Source organism: Solea solea, chromosome 1 (assembly GCF_958295425.1).
Source record: "Solea solea chromosome 1, fSolSol10.1, whole genome shotgun sequence".
Lineage (NCBI taxonomy): Eukaryota > Metazoa > Chordata > Actinopteri > Pleuronectiformes > Soleidae > Solea > Solea solea.
Genome location: NC_081134.1, coordinates 9,468,049 through 9,490,370, shown reverse-complemented (window position 1 = coordinate 9,490,370; position 22,322 = coordinate 9,468,049). Strand labels below are relative to the sequence as shown.

General features: G+C 40.9%; 2 protein-coding genes across 2 annotated transcripts; both read right to left on the bottom strand.

Moving 5' to 3' along the window:
• Positions 1–389: 389 nt before the first annotated feature.
• Positions 390–13,966, bottom strand: LOC131458268 (segment polarity protein dishevelled homolog DVL-3-like). The gene is made up of 15 exons (XM_058627241.1): positions 13,367–13,966; positions 11,397–11,466; positions 9,397–9,512; positions 8,607–8,725; positions 8,126–8,261; positions 7,073–7,163; positions 6,905–6,974; positions 6,634–6,773; positions 5,923–5,999; positions 5,750–5,817; positions 5,507–5,656; positions 3,791–3,922; positions 3,218–3,385; positions 2,887–3,090; positions 390–1,724 (listed from the first exon to the last, which is right to left on the bottom strand). Exons 1-15 carry the CDS (start codon positions 13,525–13,527, stop codon positions 1,366–1,368), a joined length of 2,061 nt encoding a protein of 686 aa, XP_058483224.1. The 5' UTR covers positions 13,528–13,966; the 3' UTR covers positions 390–1,365.
• A 190-nt stretch (positions 13,967–14,156) lies between these two features.
• Positions 14,157–21,199, bottom strand: copb2 (COPI coat complex subunit beta 2). The gene is made up of 22 exons (XM_058627107.1): positions 21,057–21,199; positions 20,531–20,668; positions 20,310–20,396; positions 19,399–19,525; positions 19,136–19,284; positions 18,836–18,982; positions 18,591–18,690; positions 18,336–18,478; positions 18,041–18,240; positions 17,810–17,920; positions 17,624–17,712; positions 17,432–17,538; positions 17,106–17,249; positions 16,834–16,964; positions 16,527–16,734; positions 16,235–16,345; positions 15,768–15,982; positions 15,535–15,673; positions 15,285–15,422; positions 15,091–15,162; positions 14,811–14,999; positions 14,157–14,601 (listed from the first exon to the last, which is right to left on the bottom strand). The coding sequence occupies exons 1-22, from the start codon at positions 21,057–21,059 to the stop codon at positions 14,506–14,508; spliced, it is 2,844 nt and encodes a 947-aa protein (XP_058483090.1). The 5' UTR covers positions 21,060–21,199; the 3' UTR covers positions 14,157–14,505.
• Positions 21,200–22,322: the final 1,123 nt, after the last annotated feature.

Sequence of the window (22,322 nt, the reverse complement as noted above, 5' to 3'; positions counted from 1 at the left end):
CTGTTTTTGGCTTTTGTTGTTCAAGTGGAATAAAGCCACCTCTCAAAGTTTTTCCCTCTCCAAACACAGGAAACATTCTGCATAAGGTCACTCAGTTCTGATGCAAAAATAAACAGGCTGATCTCCTGCACACCCACAGCCCACACACACACATCTGTGCACCACATTGCCTAACCTTCACATTCCTGCTTCTGGACAATCTGGAATCCACTGCTTTTAAATGCAAATATGACCTCAGGTACCATGAAGAAGGGGGGAAAAAACACTAGGCATCAAAGTTCAGCCTTACACACTAACACATGCTCGCGCGCGCACGCACACACACACACACACACACACACACACACACACACATACTCAAACCAAATAAAACTATGCAGAGAGGAAACTTTAAGTCATAAAACTATATTTATAAATAAAAAGACATTTTTTTTCCTTAATAAAAGAGTAGTGTGAAAGTCATGGTAAGATTTTTTTTCACTATACATTATCACAAGACAGAGTCTGAAAATGCTCTGGTTAACAGATGAAAATGCAGTTGTGTAGTGTAAAAATGACTCTTGAAGCTGGATGCTTAAGTTAAGCATTATAAAATAAAACTAGTTGTGACCAGCTACATATACGTATACATACATATGTATACATATATTTATATATAAGAAAACAAATGCATTCTTACGGTAAGGACTGCAGTTCTCTTGCACTGTGCACACATTTCTTTCCACTTCTTTTGCTCTTAAGTCAAGCAAACATTTAAAAGGTCTGAATAAGTTCAAAAAGTTAGTGTTCATTTAAGCTTTAGTATTTTTTTTTCTTGTTGGCGGTCTGCAAGTGGGAAGCGAATGTATGAAAGGTAGGAAGACACTTCTTTCTTCCTCTAAGTTTTGACGTGGACGACATGTGGGGGAGGACAAGAGAGTGTAGATAAGGAAGGCAGAGAGGAGGGAAGAGTGAACAGAGGAACAAATGAAAAACATCCATGTAGAAAAGCGCTGAGTCATCCTCCCCTGCTCTCTATTTGTACTGCTTCCCCCTCCCTTTCTCTCTCTTGCTTTTTGTCCTCACACAAACTTTTCCTTACCAAGGAGCGTATATTAAGAAAGGCGCTTTGGTTCCATTTTGAGTGAGAGGGCTTCTTCACTGAAGAAAGTATGGCCACTACTAGGAGGAAAAAAGCAAAAGAGAAGCATTCATCTTAGCATATAGAGCAGGACTGCTGCCATGTAGAAGGGTGAAATCACAGCCTTGGGGGTTATAGCATTCCTGTCTTCCCTCCCTCCTGTCCTATTGTGTTGTCCTTCTCAGCCTTATTATGACATGAAAAGTCCAATCAGCTACTCTTATCAGCCTGTAACCTGCATCACATCACATCACATCAACAAAGAATTCTCCGGCGTTGCCCACTGCCATGCGCAGAGACTGACGTGACGCGGTGAGCTCTGGGGGCACAGAGGTAACCTCTCTGCCTGGTGGGGCACCTGGTGCAGCAGTAGATAGATGTGGGGGCTGGGGGGGCAAGCCAGGGGGGCCATAAACAAGGCCAGGCCCATAGGCTATTGAGTGTGAGTTGGCACTGCGGTGGCTGATTGAGCTGCGGATGCTTCGCTCACTTGGGGGCGCCACTGAACGCTCACTTGGAGCTCGGTGGCTCCTGATCTCAGTTTCGCTGCCACTGCCGCCGGACTTCCGAGCCTCATTCTTGCTGCAGTTTGAACCACTGCTTTCTGTGAACAGAGAAAAGCCAAAGTAACAGCCACATTATTATATTTCTTTTAAATGAAATCTTTATGACTTACATGAGCCACTCTTTCCCATGTGGCCAGTAAAGTGACGCAGACTGTGTTGACCAATTATTTGAGACTCCAAGAGAGACCAATTCAGACCACAGGTCACAGAGAATTCTCAGCCATTCCCAGAGGCAATTACATGTTATCCTTTTATTACCACTAACACCCAGTTAAAATCATCATGGTTTATGTGAATGAAAATTACATTTTGCAATGGAGTTCCAACTGTATGACATCAAATCCACAGACGGATGGAAGGATTTTAATCAGTTAGTCTCCTTTGGTCTATAACGTTAGCATGAACACCCGAAGGGAAACATTTCTCTGCCATCAAAAGTAATCCAACAAACCTTACAACTCCCAACCAGTGTTGTCACAAACCATGGTGTATCACGTTAGCTTAAATATTCACCACTACATTAGGGTTGTGGTAGTGTGCAAACATAAAATCAGGACAGGATATAAGAGATGTTTTGTGCTGTCAGTGGGCCCAGCTGTTGTTGGTCAGTAAATAGCTAAATTGCGTAAGCAGACTGCCTGGAAAACCACAACGTCTGGCTTTCTATTTCTACATGTGTTCAATACGCAAAATACAAATGTAAATAAGGCAGCTTTGAAGCTGCTGGAAGTCATATTTGTCACCCTCATCGGAGCCAGACTGTCCTTGAAGTCTTTGAAGAAATCTAATTTAAACATGCAGTATGTAAACGGTGAAGACAACATATGTTGTCAACACGGTCATCTGTCTGTAGGTGAGAAAGAAAATACGTTTCCAAACACACACAGTTTTCCTTAAAATGTCTGTGGCACACACGTCCAGTCTGAGTGATTCAAAAGTTTGTGTTTTCTCCTTCAATAGAAAAGCACAATTGCAGTACAATAATTTTATTTATGTTCATTCCTTCATTCCTGAGTTGTCTGTTCCTTGTGTAGGCTTTACTGGACAAATCGTACTGTAAATATGTGTTGGGAAATCCCTTAGAATGACAGTGTAATAAACATGCTGTTTCCAAATAGCACATTACTTCCCCTTCTTCAGTGATTGTTCTTTAATATAAATGTAGTGTGATTGTGAACAGTATATTCAGCCTGTACTCACCACTGTGCTGGCTTCCTGCACTGCCAGCGCCTGGTCCTCCGGGAAACGGCTGTGTCAGGTCGTAAGGATGAGGGATAGGGAACTGATAGGGCAGGGGCATGGGCCAGGGAGCTGCCCCCGGGTGGGGCAGAGGAGGCAAAGTGTCCTGATCTGATGCACCTCCGCTAGAACCATCATGATCATGGAGAGACAGGTGGGTCATGTCTATGGAAGAAAATAAAAAGAGATAACGATTTCCACAGAGACAACCAACTATAATACAACTAGCTCTAGCTGCTTTTACTGATAACAAGATGACCTGAGCTAAACTAAGGTTTCAGTGTGCACTTACTGCCACACAGGTCTCCGAAGACGTAGTAGCATTGCTCAGAGAAGGTGATCTTGTTCACCGTGTGTCGGATGTAGCCTGCCTTTAGCAGGTTGCTGGCATATTTACGAGCTTCGCGGCGATCTGAAAAGCCTTCCACGTGATGGAAGAGCCAGTCCACCACGTCAGAGCCTGAAGACACATATGACATTTATCTTAGGAGCAATAATATGAATTTTGCAGCTTATTTTATTCCATGACTAATGTCGACTGTTTTATTTTATATAAAAATCAAAAACAAATGAACTGATGTTATGTGCAACTAACAAAGTAACCCAAGAGATATGCTAACCTTTAAAAGAATGAACTATTTTTATTGATTAATAAGATAACTATCATTAAAGACCTGCAATGAAAAGTGGTGATGATGTCATTTTGCTGAAATACAAGGGTTTATGTCATGACATTTGAACATTGAAGCACTGGCAGAGCCAGTCAACACACTGAGTAGAGCAGACGGAAGAGATTGGTGTGCAGTGCACACTGATGAAGGAAATAACAAATGTGAGTCCATGCCCTCTGTTTTGACAGACATACCAATAAAGGCATTTGCGATAGTGATCTTCAGCCACATCCTGTCCCGCACCTCTAGACCCGACTCTGGGCAAGCCATGGCCTTTGCAACTGTTGCCATGTCACTGTGGATGGAGAGGTGGAATTCGTCGAATCCTGGGAAAGATCACAGGATACATATTCAAGCAAACACTGGAGCTGAACCACATCCTTCTTTGAGAGTTAAGTCAGGTCTTAAATCAAAGATATTCATGGCTTGAACCTGTTTTATGAACAAAAATATTCTCGTCTATGGACACACTGTTGAATTGCATTTTGTTTTCCTACTAAACTTTTAAATGCTGGAACAGCTGAGTACTGTTATTTGGTGAAATACAAAAATGTTGGTCTGTTTAGGAATTTGCCATAAATAATATTTGGTTTCCTGAGGTTTCAGAGTGTAATAGCCTTTGTTCTGTCTTAACCCAAAGACAGGATCAGTTAGGATCTTTATTTGAACTAGCCAAATGGTTTTGATGATAAAACCCCAATAAAACACTGATCTTAATGGATTGAATGTCCTCCCGACAACACATTACAGATATGATCTAATTGAGGTTTTTGCACTCAGAGATTGTGCTGTAGTTTACTTTTAGGTGGTTCCACTTCCCCACACATAACTTAAGACATCATTTGCTAAGCTTTCAGTTACTTGTTAACAAGCAAAGTGGCTGTTGTCACTGCAGATTAAATTTAAAGTAGTTGCACTGTTTTATTGACTCCCTTGTCCACATTAAACTGGAACGTGTAATTTATGTTTTCAGAGATTCTTTTTCCTTTTAAACTTCACTGTAGTGACACTTGAAATATATCCTGGCTAATTACCCAAATCTCAAAATCGGTAAAAATGGTGACAGAAATGTACCAGCAAAACACCTCTACTTTCTTTTGCTTTTAATTGTTGGAATGATTCCAAAGCAAGTGATTGAGTGAAATTCATGTTCTGTCTGCAAGGGAAACTCCTGGTCAAGGAAGTCTGTCAAGAGTGGAGACTTTTCTCCAGAAAGAAAGGGAAAAAAACCCATCTCTGTCCTTCCAAAGATTACAGGGAGGATGAAAGTTGTGAGTTATGAGCTTAGTTTTGACAAGAGCAGATGGAGGCTGTGGAGCTGAGCACAGTAAAAAGCTGGAACAGAGAGAAGTTGCAGGAATGCAGAGAAAGGGCAGGGCAGGGCCAGACTCAACACAGATTTACTAATGCGCTAGAAAAAGATAGGGATATTACAGCATTTCTAACAAGGAAAATCCTAGCATACCCACAATGGATGTACATTATAAACTTTTAATCAATTAACTGCTGTTAATAATTTAATAGGTTAAGAATTCATTAATGAATAATTAACTGATAACAGTTCCTTTTTGTGTACGTAGCCATTCTCTGGACCTCACATATAGTGTAGTTACAACTTATACCAGCAGAGGGGGCATATCAACTTACGTCCTCCATGACAGACTCTGTCTTCTGAATGTGTACCCCATTAAGGATTAACCGACTATAATTTATTAACTAATTCAACTAATACTTTGCACAAGAATTGCAACCCTAATATCCAAAATAATATTATTTCATGGTGTGATTGGCTGAATTGATTGGTTTCAAGTGCCCTCATGAAGAGGTTAGGGAAAACCAACTGGATAAGGTTTCGGTTGATACTGTGAACAGCTTTCATGCTTCCAGCTTCAGGGGTTGATGTGACTCACGTTCTGTCTCAGGGAGAGAGCTGCTGATGGAGGAGCTGGTGGAGGTGACGGTGCTCATGGAAGGGCTCATGCCGTATGGGGGATAAACACCGGTCATGGCCGCTGTGTGGGACACCCACGCAGCTGGGTCAATGGGCCGGATTGGTTCACCTATTGAAACAAAAGGTAGGGAAGGAAAATTAGTCAGTGATCTTATCAAAGCCAGAGTAAACACAAATCAAACCTGAGAGGAGAAACACTCACTCCTTGGTAAAGCAAAGCAGCCCCGAGGATTCGGGTCCCAGCACTTCGCCACAGTAAGGGTAATGGGGCTGGTAATGAACACAGAGACAATGCTTACATCTAGACTAATCTAAAAACACACATTATTACAAACAATACTCATTTATAAAAATTGGTGTCTGTGTGCTACTCACCCTGGTTTGTGAACAATGTCTCTTAGCACTCGAACTGCATCGTCATTACTCATGTTCTCAAAGTTGATGTCGTTCACCTACAGGGATTAAAATACAATCGTTTCTCCACAGCAATCTCTCAGACTGTACAAACAATTTAAACCAAATTGTATGTAAAATCTAATACAATGAGCCAGGTTTCTTGTATAACATTTTATAGCCTCAGCCAGTACAATAAATTCCACTGCACATTAGCAGGACTGGCAGTGTTTCAACACTAGGTACCATTATCATATTAAAAACCTTGCCATACAATGCAACAAATGTAAACAAACCAATCAGCCAAACTGTTAAAACTGGCACCTGGGTTTCATGTTTTGGCTAATATACATGTATTTTACTTTGTCAGGCCATGAAAACAGAGAGCAGTTTAACATTGAATAAAGGTAAAGAATTAACTTTTTTCAAAACTGGACACAGACATACATTGCCCGGCCACAACATTAAAAAAGGTTATCAAAATGATTGTAGTGGCTGATCGGTAAAATACAAAGGAATAGAGTAGGAGAAAATGAACAAACATCTTACATTTACCTCTTATACTTTTTACATTTAACCTCGACCTAACCACAATTCAAACAGTGAACTTAACCAGTTCCACTGGTACTAACAAGGTCAGTGTGCATGCCAGAAAAGGTCATAAAGAGGTAACAAAAAAGAATACACACACACCTGCAACAGCATGTCTCCAGGCTCTATGCGGCCATCTGCAGCGACAGCTCCTCCCTTCATGATAGAGCCAATGTAGATTCCTCCATCTCCTCTTTCATTACTCTGACCCACAATGCTGATGCCCAAGAAGTTGTACTTTTCTGTGTTATGTCGAGGAACAAGCAAAGCAGCAAAGATAGAAACAATTATCCCAAATGGAAATAACGTGGAACCAATTGTGTATCTTCCTGTCATGTGAAAGGAGAACATGAACGGAGGTCAAGTATCTTACCCATGTTGAGAGTGACAGTGATGATGTTCAGAGACATGGTGGAGTCTGTGATGCTGCTAAATGATGAGGACTGTGGAGGTGAGTGGAGAGAGGACAGATCAAAAGTCACACAGGACCAATTTTTAAAAAAAGAAGTGTGCATATGATTTAGTGTAAGCGTGGTCTCACCCTGTCCATATTGGAGGCTTTCGGTTTCCGTCGGCGACGGCGGTGTCGTCGCATTAGGCGAGAGGAGCTCTGTTCAGTGGAGCTGCTAAATCTGAACATAGAAAGAGAAAAGATTTTGAGAATACTATTATAATGCTGCAATACATCAGTTAACAACCGGATTATTTTAAGGGTCTTTTTTTTCATGTTTACTGTGTTGCTGAGCATAGTATCCTGTGAGGGAAAGGTTGTGTGGATCGTAGCTTCTCCATTGACTACATATACTAAAGAAAAGCTCATACTTTGCCTCCTGAAAAATGACACCTAAATAAAAGAATGAAGTTCTTTACTGAATTTAAATTATTTCTACTGGACGGCTAAGAAAACAACTATTAATGAAAACGTTGGCTTTGTTACAATACCAAAACTTAACATTAACCCTTTTATACTTTATTTGAAATTGTATCTATCTGATATCTCAGATATTAAATAAACATTTCCTCCTAACCACAAAAAAATCATTGCCTTAATAAAAAATACTTGGACAAAAACACAATTAAACTGTCTCCGTGTAACTTATTTAAATGTTAGATGTGAACCTCACTGTTCGGTGAGAAAAGCTATTCCACTCTTTCCATAACAAAAGTTATGGTTCCCCGGAGTCAGGATAAGCTTTAACTGTTTGCAACAAAGCAGCCCGTTTACTTCACTTCGAAGTTATGTGCTGAATGTCAAAGCATTAGTTGGCTCCACCATCCAGACATTAAATTGAAGCAACAATGTGTTTCTTTTTACAGAGGAATGAAACTCATACACAGATGAAACACACATTAAGAACTGTTCGAGCTGCAACATCCGTGGAAGCATGGTGGGAGAACCCTTAAGGCTGAGAGCGGCAGAGGTTCTAGTGGGGTACAGATATTTCTTCAGCTCCTGACGGACAAACCAGGGGTGACCACAAAACCCACTAGACAGTTAGCCTGCACTAATCTGTGCCAAAATTCGTCATCTGTACAGCCAGATGCTTTCCTCGGGCCAAATGCCTTTTCACATCAAACAAAGCAAACGTCAGACCTGCTGGTTGCATCGTCGTCCTCCGAATCAAAGCAGGAAGTGGATTCCAACTCGCTGCTCATGAATGACGAGCAGCTGTCATACTCGGCGCCCCCACGTCCCACTGCCCGCGACGAGAAGCCATTCTGTCTCCCGCCTGCAGCAAGAAAGAATTGTAACAGGGATACACTCAGTTTTTGACAAAACTAAAAGCAAACTGTATCTACTAATCTGGCAGTAAGAGGACAAATTAGTTAGAATCTTTACTCCATAGCACACATTTTTACCATCAATCCCACAACTGTCACAGCACAAGCATACATCGTAGGTTGTAAAGCCCTTACAAGTTATTCTGAGATTCTTAATATCCCACTACAAACATGTAGCTTTTAAGTTTCACCCAACAGAAAAAAAGACTTGTGAAAATATAATAATTAACCTGATGCAGGAGGTATCAAGAAACAAACAATAAAACATGACGTGGCAGATCATTTTTTCTGACCGTGGTCATTTGTGTGCTTCCGTCTTGGCCTCTCCCTCTCCCTCTCCCTCCTCTGAGACACCATGGAGGAGGTCTCTGTCTCATTGTCCAAACTGTCCCGACCACTTGCTGCTTTCCCGCTTCAGAGAGTGAGTACATGAGCAAAAGAGAGTGGGCGTCAAAAACAGATTACAGTGAATCAGTATGTAGCAGTTGAGTTTGCCTAAGAGCCATTTAAGTACTTCTCTTAATAATCACATCACATACTGTGTGTAAAACTGTATCTGGCTCAATGGAGCAGAGGCTGAACAGTTGGCAAGAGCTGTAATTGTTGTGTTGGTTGATTTAATGCACCATTTCTGGTCTATTAACATCATGTGTTCATTTACTTAAACTAGTCCAACCTCACTTTCATCATTCTAACGGACACATTCAAAGAACTATCAGACTGTTAACAGAAAAAAAACATGTGTGAGAGAAACATGTGACCTGCAGCACTAACTCAAAGGGCAGATTTGTTTGTGGAATGGAGATAACTTAACAATACAAGGGTTTAAGTAAAAATAATGTTTTTCTTTCCTTTTCTGCAATCACAAGGTGCAATACTTTTTCAATTCAATTTGCTGTTTCCTGTGTAAACAGGGTTATTAGGGAGCACAGAAGGTTTCATTCAAGACAACTAAATGGAGCTGAACACAAGTACTCATGGCATCTCCCTGTCTTTCCCACACCCACAGAGTCAAACATTACACAAACTCTGCCTCCAGCACACTCAATAAATATGACACAAGAGTTCTCTGAATATACTGACTGATAGGAAGGTGGTCGTGAGTCTCCAATGCCCCCAGTCCTCTCCAAAGGGGGTGTTGGCTCTAAACTATCTGCAACTGAGGCTGCATCTGTGTGGGACCCGTCTCCAGAAACCAACTGTCAACAGAGAACAAGGTCAGACATTTGTATGAGACAGAGGAAAAAATACACAGCAGACACATGTCAGGACACTACTATATCTATGCTTTACCATATTCAGGGATGGATGGTGCAGTATACATGTTGATGGACTGTCACTACCTACAAGCTTAACAGTATTTACAGATGCCAAGTGAACCATGGCTACAGAATAACACAGCTGGCAGCTACAAAGTGCCAAAAAGTGCTCTAACTTTATGGATCGCTATGTCTCCACAGATATTAAAATGAATTTATCATCTAATTTCCTGCTGAAAGAGCAAAGACGGCTCAAAGCAGCTATGGATTAAACAGAAGGAGAGATAGAAAACAGCTGTGTCAGGCCTTGTGTTTAATCCAAGTTACCTCAACGACGGCGAAACTGGGCTCCATACATAAATCAGAGGTAAATTTTGATATTAGTTTATCCAGCTGTTAATTTATTTATTTTTTTGCCATTTAACTTCTAACACACTTCAGCAAGGATTAGTTCTGCTCTGTTGAGTTCAGCATCTTGGATGTTGTTCATATTAGAAATAAAATGTGTACTTTAATTCAATAAACAAATGATAAATATATTTAGTAACAATGCATATGCTGTATCTACCATGCCATATATAACAAAAATAAACCTGCATGTAATCCTTCTCATATTATGTTCTGTAAGTCACGTTTCAAGCAGCACATCTTTCATGTTGTCTCTCCACACTGTTCAGCCAGGTTATCCTTAGCAATAACTTAGTAAACGTTATATTGCATCAACTGGTGTGCCAATATTTGCTGCTTTTATCTACATGTTGCCACATTGTTATTGACCCATTTATCTCATTTATACTCATTTATAGTATGTGCACTGTTACATTAAGAGACTACGGGGATTCTACTTCAGTACATAGAAAGAGCGGAAGCACATTTGAGTTGAGCAGCAGGACAGCTGAGGTGCACTAAGATGAAGTAAATGAGCACATTAATGAAAATGTGTTTTTTTGAGATGAGATAACAGGGAGAACAATCAATCAAAACAACAGATGAGTGGTGAAGACAAACAAATGTACACACAAGAACAGAAATAACATTTTAACAAAACCCCAAGAAATAAAAACATATTTACACACACTGTGAGTGACTGACTTTAGATCACAACCAGTCAAACCTGAAGTCTAATGAAAATGACCACAAGAAAGGGCCATACTGGAACAAACACTCATAACACTGTGTTGAGAACTCGCAAATAAAATCTGCCATAACCACACAGTATGAAATTAACTAAATGCATCAGCCTTTTGCATTAAGGCACATAACTGACTGAACTTTATTCTCCCATTCTTATGAGATTCAATCTTCTTGTTAAATGGCATGCAGTGCAGCTCTTTGTTGTGGAGTATTTTCTTTCTATCCTGTGATTTCACTTGCTCTTAATCCAATTTCAGTGTTAAGAAGAGAAGAGACTGTGCTCCAGCACCAGATGTCGCTTGTTTTGTTCAGAATTATTGCCCAGAGCCTCTAAATGAAATACTGCATGCAAGTACATGTATGCGGTGCATGTAGTGAATAGCATTTAAAAATTGTTAAAAAAACTTTGAAGCACTCTTATTCTTTAAGTGCTTAAAACACCGAAGCACAACTGAATGTATAGTGCTTGCATGTGTGTTCATCTCAGGATCGTTATGTAATAATTATATTATCACAGATGGATTGAGCTTCTCTCTTGGGTGAAGTATGGTTGTGGTCACAGGCCGACAGATGGGAATCGCTGTAATAAATGCACAGACGCTCACCACACCACACAGACCAGACAGCAGCACAACAAACAAATAAACAAACCAGAAAAATTACTCCAGGGTGTAAGTATGTTAGACCTACCCATGACACCACACGTCCATTAAAACAGGGCAGCTTAGCGTTGTCATCTGATATTTCCTCCTTTACCACCCTATAAAGAGAACAAAGCTTTGTTTCAGTCAGCCTTTACAAACACAAAAGCTCTCAGGGCAATAAAACACATTTACAGGCAATGGACATGGGCACTACTTCCATTAGCTAGGACAGACATCAACAACTTGGATAACTGATATACTGATTTAACTGTGCCCTCACTATACCGCCAGCCAATTAGATATACTGCTTTTTTAGAGAATGCTGGAACTCAGTACTGAAAAGTGACAGTGAGATAACAACTGAAATTTGTTTCATGAAGCTTTATGTAGACTGTAAACTGTTCCTGGATGGTTTCTAGAGGGTAATATGTAACTATGGTAACCCGTTTTTTTTTAAAAAAAACAATGAATGTTCAGAGCAAGTGACAACTGGTATTGACCTCAACCAAAATAATCTGAACTGGATGATACCAGCTGTCAATAGCGCTGGTGTCTGTCCACACTGCTTTACCTTTACTGCCTATTTTCCTTTTGATATATTATTTACAAAACTGAACATGTGCTATTAAAGAAGACCATAAATTAGTCAGTGAGACCATGGAACTTGTTGTGCAACCAGCGGAGTGACTATTCAATATATTGTTGCTTCCAGAATGGTCTCATCTGGCAAACTGAAAGTGAAAAACCACTATTTCTATATAGTCTATAGTTAAGAGAAGCAAAACTGAATATGGATTAGAAGAAACAGCAATTTCACAAATCAACAACCATTGGCATTATTCATCAAAATCCAAGAATTGCAGAGGAGAAACCCAACATCTGTGTCAGAGGCTAGCACTAATGTACAAAGCCAGTCAAAACCACCCCCTTGTTAAGTTTGTAACAGCTCAGAGAATAAATCAGGTACATGTTTAGAAAGTGTCTCAGACAATTGGTCATGACATGACCAGACTGTGCCTCATTGAAAATAAGGAATCTTGATGATCAGTAAGACTTTCTTTGGGGGGTGTGGAAAACATTGGCGTCTCTCTATTCCAGTCAGACTGGTTACTCAATCTATACCAACACAGGTTGGAGTAGAGGTTTCAATTGCTTATTTACTGAATATCCATCCACTCCTCACAACATGGTTATCACTGGGGCCTTTAAAAAAATCTTTCCCACTTTGCAAATGTTCTGAATTTGTTGCCCCTCCCTAGTTTGGGTTAAGCCAAAAACAACTTCAGGGAAACCTGGCTGAGCAGTTTTAAAAATAGTATATGCCCCCCTATTTTCCTTACCCCGCAGAAGGCACTGTGTCTGGAGGAGCATAAAACTTAACTCTACTTTTCCAACCATGTTTTAACACAAAGGGACAAGCTCGTAAAGCTGCCACAGTGGTGAACAGGGCATTCCTGTGTTCAACTCTGCATTCCTCGGGCTAATAGACAACAACAGCAGGGGCCTGCTGCTGGGCTCACTGACTCTGGCTGTCTACATTCTGACGTTAGCGTGCTAGCACAAACCTTCAACATACAATTGACGCTGGTAACGCCAGTAACTGCTTACTAATATGTGTGTCAGCTACTTATGATTTCAAGTAATTTAAAAGTGGTTGAAATGTCACCCTGGTCCTTCCTTTGTGTCTGTGAAACGGACAAATACCAAACTTGGTCAAACAAAGTCAAGGCACACAGGACGCATAAGCTAGCCACACAAGCAATGTAAACAAACGGGGTCGGGACGCTGAACAGACCAGCTGCTAACGCTGCGAGCTTCGTCGCTAGCAGCTAACAAAGGAACCGCAAAGCACGTAGCTAGCTAAAGATCGGTAACCAGGTAACGTTTAACTGGTGACAAGCCAGCTGGATTAGCGAACAACTAAGTTTATGTTAATAAAGCTGCACTAACAAAAATAAAACCGCAATAGCGATGTGCTGGCCCCATGATAAACAATACACCATTCCATTCAGTTACCCGAAGTCATCGTCCATAGATTTGAAGAAGAACTTGTAATTTGGTTTCTTGAGGACATTTTTGAAGTCTGCCAGAGTGACTTTGTCCGCCGGCACAGACAGCTTCACGAGATATGGTGTCTCCTGGTCGTCGAGGTGGTAGATAATTTTGGTCTCCCCCATCTCGGACTGCGGCTGAGGCAAGGCAAGCAGGGTGCATCCAGCCGAGGGCCTGGCAGGCTCCCTCCCGGGCCCCGACTCCCCGTGGCGATGGCGACGGCTGTGTCGCGGTCCACCCGGCTCTCCCTAACTGACCGACTCGCTGCGCAGCACTGGTTCTCCCCTTTCTACGCCAGCTCGCCAACGCCGCGACTGCCTTTCGATTCAAAAAGCACCTTACCCGCAGGCGCCCCAGCACCGTCCGAAGATCGGACTGCGTTAGTTCCGGTTCGTATTTAACTCCCGACAAGCTACAGAAAGCTCAGAAATCACAGAGGGAAAACGATTTGCAAAGGAAGGAAAAATAAACGGTCTCTAAAGGGTCGGTTTCTCTTCTCTCTGGCTGCCAAGCTCGGTACTTTGTCGAACACGGAATTGCACACGATCACCGAGCTCATCTCAGGGGGGCGCCATCCTCAGGAGAGGAGGAGAGTGGCAGGTTTCTGAGAATAGTTTTTTTCCCCTTCTGCAGTGCCTGAAGTCAACAGAGGCGGCCCTACAGACTAGAGTCCAGATACACTTCACAGACATTACATTTAACTGTAACATCACTCTGATTCAACCTCAAAAGTACAACACACTCAGAAATCAAATTTGAATATGTACAGTAAATGAAGTTTATTGGACTGAATGACGTTTGACTTGCCATAACAGGTCAACATATAGCAAAGAGTACATTTAACATCACTCAAACAGTCAGTGAAACTTTCTAAATCAATAAAGGGTGTACAAAATGGAGAGTGGTACATAGACAGGTTGCTCCATCCTCTTTTCTTCCAAGAATAAAACATTACTGATATCATCCTCATCTTCGACTTAAATTCTGTCACTGCAGTATAACATTTTTACATAGAAATACAAAAAATGGGGAAAGGGGGTTTGGTCTCTTTCTCTTTTTTAAATAAGCTCCAAAGACTGCTGGAAGCAGTGTGAAAGCCGGTTTTAATCATCTAGGAAGTCATCGTCAAGGTTAACATCTGTGGTGTCGATGTCGTCCAGGTCCATGTTGTCTAAGTCCACTTCCAGCTCGTCCAGACACTGTAAAAAGACACACACACAGGTCACTTATTACAGCCTTAAATGCCCCAATTATTTATTTATTTTTTTGTCAAATCTTGGAACATTATATCTTATATGAATTGTAAGGTAAAAAAAAAAAATCATTCAAACAATTAAAATAAACATTCAGATCCAAATTCACATCCACATTTAATGCAAATAAGTACAACAAAAAGATAAAAACCTACCTTGTCATTTAATGAAAATTCTGGGATTTCCTGTTGTTCCTCCTCAACTGCTGAGGCAGCAGCAGGTTCAGGTTCTGGTTCTGGTTCAGGTTCAGGTTCAGGTTCTAAAGGTGTCACAATTGATGCTGGTGCTGCAGCAACAACAACAGGAGCTTCTGCGTCAGTGGACTCTTTCTCGGGATCCTGTGTCTGTGGAACACCATCAGTCAGACAATGAACACTTGACTTCCTTTCTAATACTGTACAGATGTGATATGTGAAATGTGGAGTGTAAACCAACCTTTGGAGGACAGAAGGTTCCTTTTGGCTCATATCCTTGGGCTTCCTCAAGGATATTCCTGTCTTCATTGGGCTGAAAACACATGGGTATTTTAAATTTGACATGAAAGACTGAGAAACAACAAAATAAACATTGTTTAAACACAACGCATTGCAACACCAAATATTCTCACTTTAAAACATCCTACAACTCACTGTGATAAGAGGATAATCTGTGGCAGGCCTTGTGGTGCCCACGCATGTCTCCCTCAGATAATATTCAGCTGAAAATGCTTCTTTCAGTCCTGGGAACAGATTCTCATACTCTGTAGGATCTGCCAAGGATTCAGCTGCCTGTAATGAGGAGTGGGTACAATGTGTGTGATGCTTATTAATCTAAGCTTTTGGGAAAACAACATTTAACTGAGACAATATTGTTTCCAATAAACTAAGCAACAGAACTGACCTTCTGGTTGACTTTAGCAAGGTTCTCCCTCCACAATTTGACCACACGGGACACCTGGCTTGGCAGATATGTACGAGCCAGGAAGGCAGCCTCAGGTAGTCGGTTAGTCCTGATCAAAAGCTCCAAACACTGATCCAGTCTGTGAAGAGAAGACAATATGGCAAAAAGTTGACAAAAAGATTGTAACCTTTTCACCAATTTTTTCCACCAGTGTCGCCACATTTTATACTCACTTCCCCTGGAGGAAGTAGGTCATGAAGGCCACATTGTTCTTTCCATCCCTCTCTGCGCCCTCAGCCAGCTTGCCCACCATAGTGGCATTACCGGAGGCTGTAGCAAGGAGAAGAAGACCACCGTAATCCTGGGCATGGTGCAGGCACTCCTGGGCGAGACTAAATTGGCACTTGCTGATAGCCAATTCTGCCAGCTGCTTCCATTTCTGCTCCGACTGCGTAAAAATATTAGAAATGTTCTTGACACATAAGTACATCAGTGATACAATTACAATGATGTACAAACTCAATGAGAACCAGGGCAATTAGTTCTACTGTACTAACAAACAACTGTAGAATATTTACAATATATGCATAAAGCACATTAAAAAACAAATCGATGCAGAATTATGCCACAAAATACAATATTTTAGCAAATCAATATTTTCTAATATATACATATATATATGTAGCCTGTATGCTCTTACCTCTGCCTCCACAGCCAGCTGGTTGGCAATCTTCAATTCTCCCAGCTGCAAAGCCAGCTCAAACCTGTGCTCAGGGTCCGTGGACACAGCAAGAGCCTGCTGCTTGAAACCCTGAAAAGACAAAGAATATAATAATTATCATTATGTATTATATTGTCATTATAAAAATCTGTAGATGATAAGTCCAACGTTTGTATGTTTCCCTCTGCTGTGTACCATTTTTACAAAAAAAATACAGCAACTGTCTCTGCGCTGTAAATAAAAAGAAAAGGAAGTACTACCGTTTCCTAACCTGTTTCTCCAGGAAGTGGGCCACCCTGGTTCGCTGCTCTTTAGGAATTGTGGGTAAGACCTTGTCAGCCATTCCAAAATCCCTTCTCATAACAGCAGTCTGGTATTCGAGGACTGAGACCAGCAGCGAGTAACTGACAATGTTGAGTTCCTTGTCTCCTAGGTACAGACGGTCATCTTTGGGTATGTAGCCCAGTAAGTACATGGTTCTACAGAGACCGAGATAGAGAGAGAGAGTTTGATAGCAGGCATTTTTCAGACTTAGCAAGCAAAATTCAAATTTGAGCCCAACGGCCCTTTACTCTTACCGGTCCAGATGAGCAATAGTGACGATTTCTCCTCCAACATAGTAGTTTAGTCTATTCACAGAGCTGGTGTAGATGAAGCAGTCTCCTACCCAGAGTCCAGTCTTCACAATCTCCTGGATCTCTCCCTGGACCTAAAAAGACAATAAGAGCACACAATTTGTAAAATAAGACAAAAAGAAAAACAAGAAAACAGTTAAAGCCCCATGTTGAAGATATGCCTAACTACTGGGTAAGACTCCTATCAAGGAATGTGTTTACATTGACACACCCACCTCAAAGGCATCTTCAATGCCATCCTCTGTAACCCCTTCGTTGTTCTCATGGGAAGAAGCAACTTTATCTGCCAGGTAACGCAGAATGAAGAAGGACTCATCGGTAGCAATACAGACCAGTTCACCAGAGTCTGACCAGAAGATCTGTGCAAATAATGAATATGAGGAAAGGTGAGTTAAGAAAATGAGAACAAGATAAAGTAACAGGTCAGTGAAGTGTTCAGTATTAGGTAAAAGAAAGCTAAACTAAAACTGTCAAGTTTATGTTACAAAATCAAAATATGCAGAAATAAAAGATATGAAGATGAAGAGTAAGTCGGTCTCACATGTTTGGGTTGGATCTCAATGCGACGGACCAGCTCTGTGTTCTCCCAGTCGTAAAATGCTAGGCCATTCACTGATTTCACCCCGAGCAAGAAGCCTCCATAGATCCCTGCAATGAACAAGGTAACACATGCAGTGATGAAAACTATCTAGAACAAAACCACAATTCTATAATATATATGCATTCATAATACCTTCAGCTCCAAAGTCAGGCTTAAAAGATTTCTTTTCTTTGAAGTTTTTGAAGATTTTGACAAGACTGGTGCTTTCTCTGATGGCATATCTGGTTTAAAAGGAGTAGCAGTTAGCGTTTAATTCCCATTTACAGAAATAAGGCACAGGGATGTAGTTCACATTATTCACTCTTTTTTCACACTTACTCAGAGGAGTCATGAGCCCAAGCAAACTCTTGCGCTGAACCAAAACTCTTGTTCCTCAAAGCCATGGCTGTGTAGATGATATACTCCCCATCTCCACACACCACAACAAACCTTGAGCACAGAAATGTTTGCAAATAAATGATAGATATCTTCTTGCATAATCATTATTATTCTCTTTGTAGATGAGAGACAGTGGCATGCTCATGTCTGCTTTCTTCTGTGAATGTATACCTTCCATTGGGGTTATGTTGGATGGTTTGAGGGTAAATCTCACAGCTGCCCATGTCTTTGACAGCGAGTGGAAGTCTTTCTCCATCCTTAATTTCAGCATCACCCATGGCCTTCAGGTTTGCCTGCTGTATTTCACTGTGTTTGGCCCAGATGATTTTACCATTAGCGTCCATAGACATGGCTGGCTCCTCACGACCCACCTGTACAGCAGAAGGAAAGAGACCAAACAGATGTTTAGCGAAAGAAAACACATTTTACTGTCAGATATATTACAATGACCTGTTCCTCCACTAACCTTGATAATGATGCTGCCTTCATCATAGCCCAGTGCCACATTGTTGGAGCCCCTAAGGCCACACACACACCACACTCTCTCCATGCCATAGTTCAGTGTACTCTCCAGGCGGTAAGTGCTCGAGTGCCAGATTCGCACGGTACCTACAGAGTGAAGAGGTAAGGTCATGCAAAGCAAAGGTCGGTATGAGCATGAGAGGGATGTAATGAGACATTTTATGCATTGAAAGTGGGAAAAAGTGAGACATTTCTTTACCATCCTCTGATCCAGTGATGATAATCGGCAGCTCTGGGTGGAAGCTGACACAGGAGACATTCTGGGCATGACCCTCCAATGTTTGAACACAGGTCTTGTTCTACAATACAAAGAGGAAGACAGTTGAAACATTCATAAAGAGATACAAAGCTTACGTTTCATAATAGTGTTCAGTTGCTCAGTCTGTCCATGCCTTGAAAGATGTGAATGAAAGACACCAGAGAAGTGTCATAATGCTTTCTAACCTGGTAGTCCCAGATCTTGACTTGGCGATCATCGGCTCCTGAGATGAGGTAGGGCTTGTCACCTCCACTGTAGTAATCAATACAGTTGACTCCTTTCTCATGGCCCTCCAAAGTGAAATTGGGAGATGAGGAGCCAAGCTGCCAAACCTAGGACAACCCAATGGACACACCAGAGAATCACTGAATGCACTGTAATTATATTTGTGTAAAGGAGCTAAATCTATAGTTTTGGAAGACACAGCAGTACAGCAACTCCTAAGGTAGATACAATTTAGAGTAAGAAACAACATGTGGTTGTACCTTAATTGTCCGGTCCAAGGCTGCACTGGCAAACTGGTTATTATCCTTGGGGTTAATGACAATCTGCATAACGTAGTGAGTGTGACCCTCAAACACTTGGCTGCATGACCACTTCTTCTCCCAGTCCCATAGCTTGATCAACATGTCATCTAATCAGACATAGAAAGGCATTCATGCATCACAGAATAACATAATATGCATTTGACACTACCGATATAATATTCAGTATGCCACCAATTATGACATCAAATTCACTAGCGTACCACTGCTGGTGAGGATGTAGGGCTGGGTAGGATGGACAGCAATACATCGGATATAGTCAGAGTGGGCCTCAAACATGTGGACCCGTTCCAAAGTGTTGTAGTTGAATACACGGATTTGCATGTCATCCTGTCAAGAAAAGAAAAGGAAGAGAGAAAGGTTCAATATTTGCCAAACATACACACATTAATAACTTAAATAAACACAAAATACAAATACACAATTAGCAGTTGTTATGCTATTTGAGTCCAACACAATGGTCAGCACATTCCCACACAAAAACAAGATTAAACTAATAATAAGGTGGGCTTCCATCTGTCTGGTATTATGTGCATTTTTTGATTTAAGCATTAAAAACCCCCAAATGGAAACAATATCATAACAAAGGTTTATGCTTAAGGGAGGAAAAAAAGTTGATAAAAACATGATAAAAGGTAAACATGAATAGTACATAAAATGGAAACATATTCAGCAAATAAAGGATGATATTTAGTAATCACATGACCGTGTCACTACAGCTGTTGCATTTCAATACATTGCAAAATTGCAGAAACAGCACACAAGAGGAGCTATGTGAGAGCTAGCACAAGTCTACCGAGCGAGTACAACTGCAAGGCTATATGTCCTGTTATGTTTTCATCTTGCTTGGCGTTCATAAATTACATTGTTGTATGTTCTTGTCTTTCTTCTATGCATCTTGGATTTAAACTTTTCCACCACGAACTGCTTATCTCACTGAACAAACAACAGGGAATGGAAACATGCACAGATGTGCAATTTAACAAATTTGTTTTGAAAATTCTGCTCCAATTTGCAATATATATATTTGATTATTGTCAAAATAACAACCATATAAATGCAGGGATGATTATTGTCAGAATAACAACCATATAAATGCAGGGATGCAACTCACCGCTCCTGTGATGACCCAGTTCTTCCTCGCCACAAATTTGGATGCTCTGACAGGGAGGTCACACACTTCAAAAGTCTTGACAAGAGTCTGGAAAACGAACATAAGTTAAGGCTTGCAGATATTACAACTGTTTTATGTGTTTATCAACTTCATTTCTAACTATACAGTCAATCGGATAAGGGCCTTTCCATATTGCCTTACAAACTAGTGACTGCGCATACCTGTGATTCGTGGTTCCACACACAGACGCTGCCGTTATACAGACTGGCCAACATCCATGGCTCAGTCGGGTGAAGGTCCACACTCTTCACTCGGTCTGACCTGGCTGTCAGCCTCCGCTTGATGTCCAGCCTCAGAGGCTGAAACGACAGACAACATCAGTGTATATTCCTACGTCTTTATACCCCATAGTAAACTGCTAGCATACAGTTAGTTTGGTTAGTACCGGGAGCGCCATCCAGTTTAGGAATGGCCTGCAATCCTACAGCTCCTACTACAATTTATTACATCCTCAATTCATAACATATACCAGGACATATATATATATGTTATGCAGAAACAGCAACGTCTAAACATATTGATAGCCGCTAGCGATAAGCTAAGTCAAGCTAGTTAGCCGCTAAGCTACTTGTAATATAAAAAAAAATGACACTGTTTCAATGTGCTTTTCTTTACAATGAAACAGGTGAATCGCGCGACTTGTGTGGATGTAGTACATCATAGTCAAGCATTTACAATGTCTCTTACCATGTTTTAATCCTGTACTGTCGCTATTAGATGTGTTGCGGAGTCCAAATGTTACACTTCCAGACAGTGAACACTGCACTGGATACTGACGTGGAACTTCCTGAAAACCAATCTCGCGAGAGCTGCGCCGTGGAAGTGCTGACGTGACATGAAGGTCGGCTCAGCAGCAGCAGCCATAGCAGCAGCCATAGCAGCAGCAGCCGGCAACTTCATCCAACAGTATCCGGTTTATTTTCTGCCTTATGTCTCTACTGTTCTTTGTTGTCAGTGACGTCAGTGCCAGTGTGTCATGACCAGAAAATGTAATAGTGTTAATGACACAATAAAAACTCAACAAGTGAGTCACAGGAGAGGTAAGTGTGGCGCGAATATTCTGCCCATTTCTGTCGCTATAAATTGGCTGTGCGTTGAAGTCACTTTATGGTTCATACGTATGCAGGGCCATAAGAGTCACATATATAGTAATAAAACCGTTGTATGCACAATAACATGTTTCAATGTATATATATATATATATATATATATATATATATATCTTGACTGATTTCTCTATATGATACATTACAAAGTAAAGGGGTATTTGAAATAAGATGTATTTCATAACCTTAATCCATCAACAAATACTTTGCAAAAACAACAAGAACAGATAACAATTCCATCATATAAAAACATTTAGAGCTGTTTTGGTCGTTTTTCAGACACCCTCAGGTTCTCCCAGGTTAATTTACTACTTTGGCTGCACTGTTGCAGATCCCCCAGATGATCTGTCCATGAGCATCATCTACTGTTACATCACAGGTTGATTATAGCATAACATTTTCAGATCATTGGTTTGCTCTGAAAATTGTCAACTACTTGTCTTGCAGTCTTGTGCCTTAAAAGCTTTTTATACACACCCAGATGTGGCACATGAGTACTTTTATTCAGGTCGTTAGAAAAATAGGATTGTCTACTCATTTTACATTGCACTATGAATGAAAGCTCTTTTTTTCCCAAGTCACTTTGCACATGGATTATGGATTTACTTTGGATTTTGTCACTTTAAATTGCCCTTTTTATTATTATTATTTCCTGAGTTTATTACATGTGAATCTTAGATTAGGATTAGGATAAACTATAGACCTTCAGTTATGTAATAAGAGTCCATAGGTTTTGTTTCACAATTCGATCTCATTTGAACTCACCTGAAGGACACTGCCATATTTGCCCACCAGATGGCGATTTAGGTATTGGTTTCAAACAGTATAACAGTAAGACGGTTCCTAC

Coding starts and splice junctions, on each gene's coding strand:
- copb2 (XM_058627107.1), bottom strand. Junction 19,526..20,309: donor ACTGGGTCATCACAGGAGCG/GTGAGTTGCATC, acceptor TTTTCTTGACAG/GATGACATGCAAATCCGTGT. Junction 18,241..18,335: donor AAGGCAGCATCATTATCAAG/GTTAGTGGAGGA, acceptor TCTGCTGTACAG/GTGGGTCGTGAGGAGCCAGC.
- LOC131458268 (XM_058627241.1), bottom strand. CDS start 13,527: ATGGGGGAGACCAAAATTATCTACCACCTCGACGACCAGGAGACACCA. Junction 7,164..8,125: donor GACGACGATGCAACCAGCAG/GTCTGACGTTTG, acceptor TTCTATGTTCAG/ATTTAGCAGCTCCACTGAAC. Junction 6,000..6,633: donor CTGGAGACATGCTGTTGCAG/GTGTGTGTGTAT, acceptor TAATCCCTGTAG/GTGAACGACATCAACTTTGA.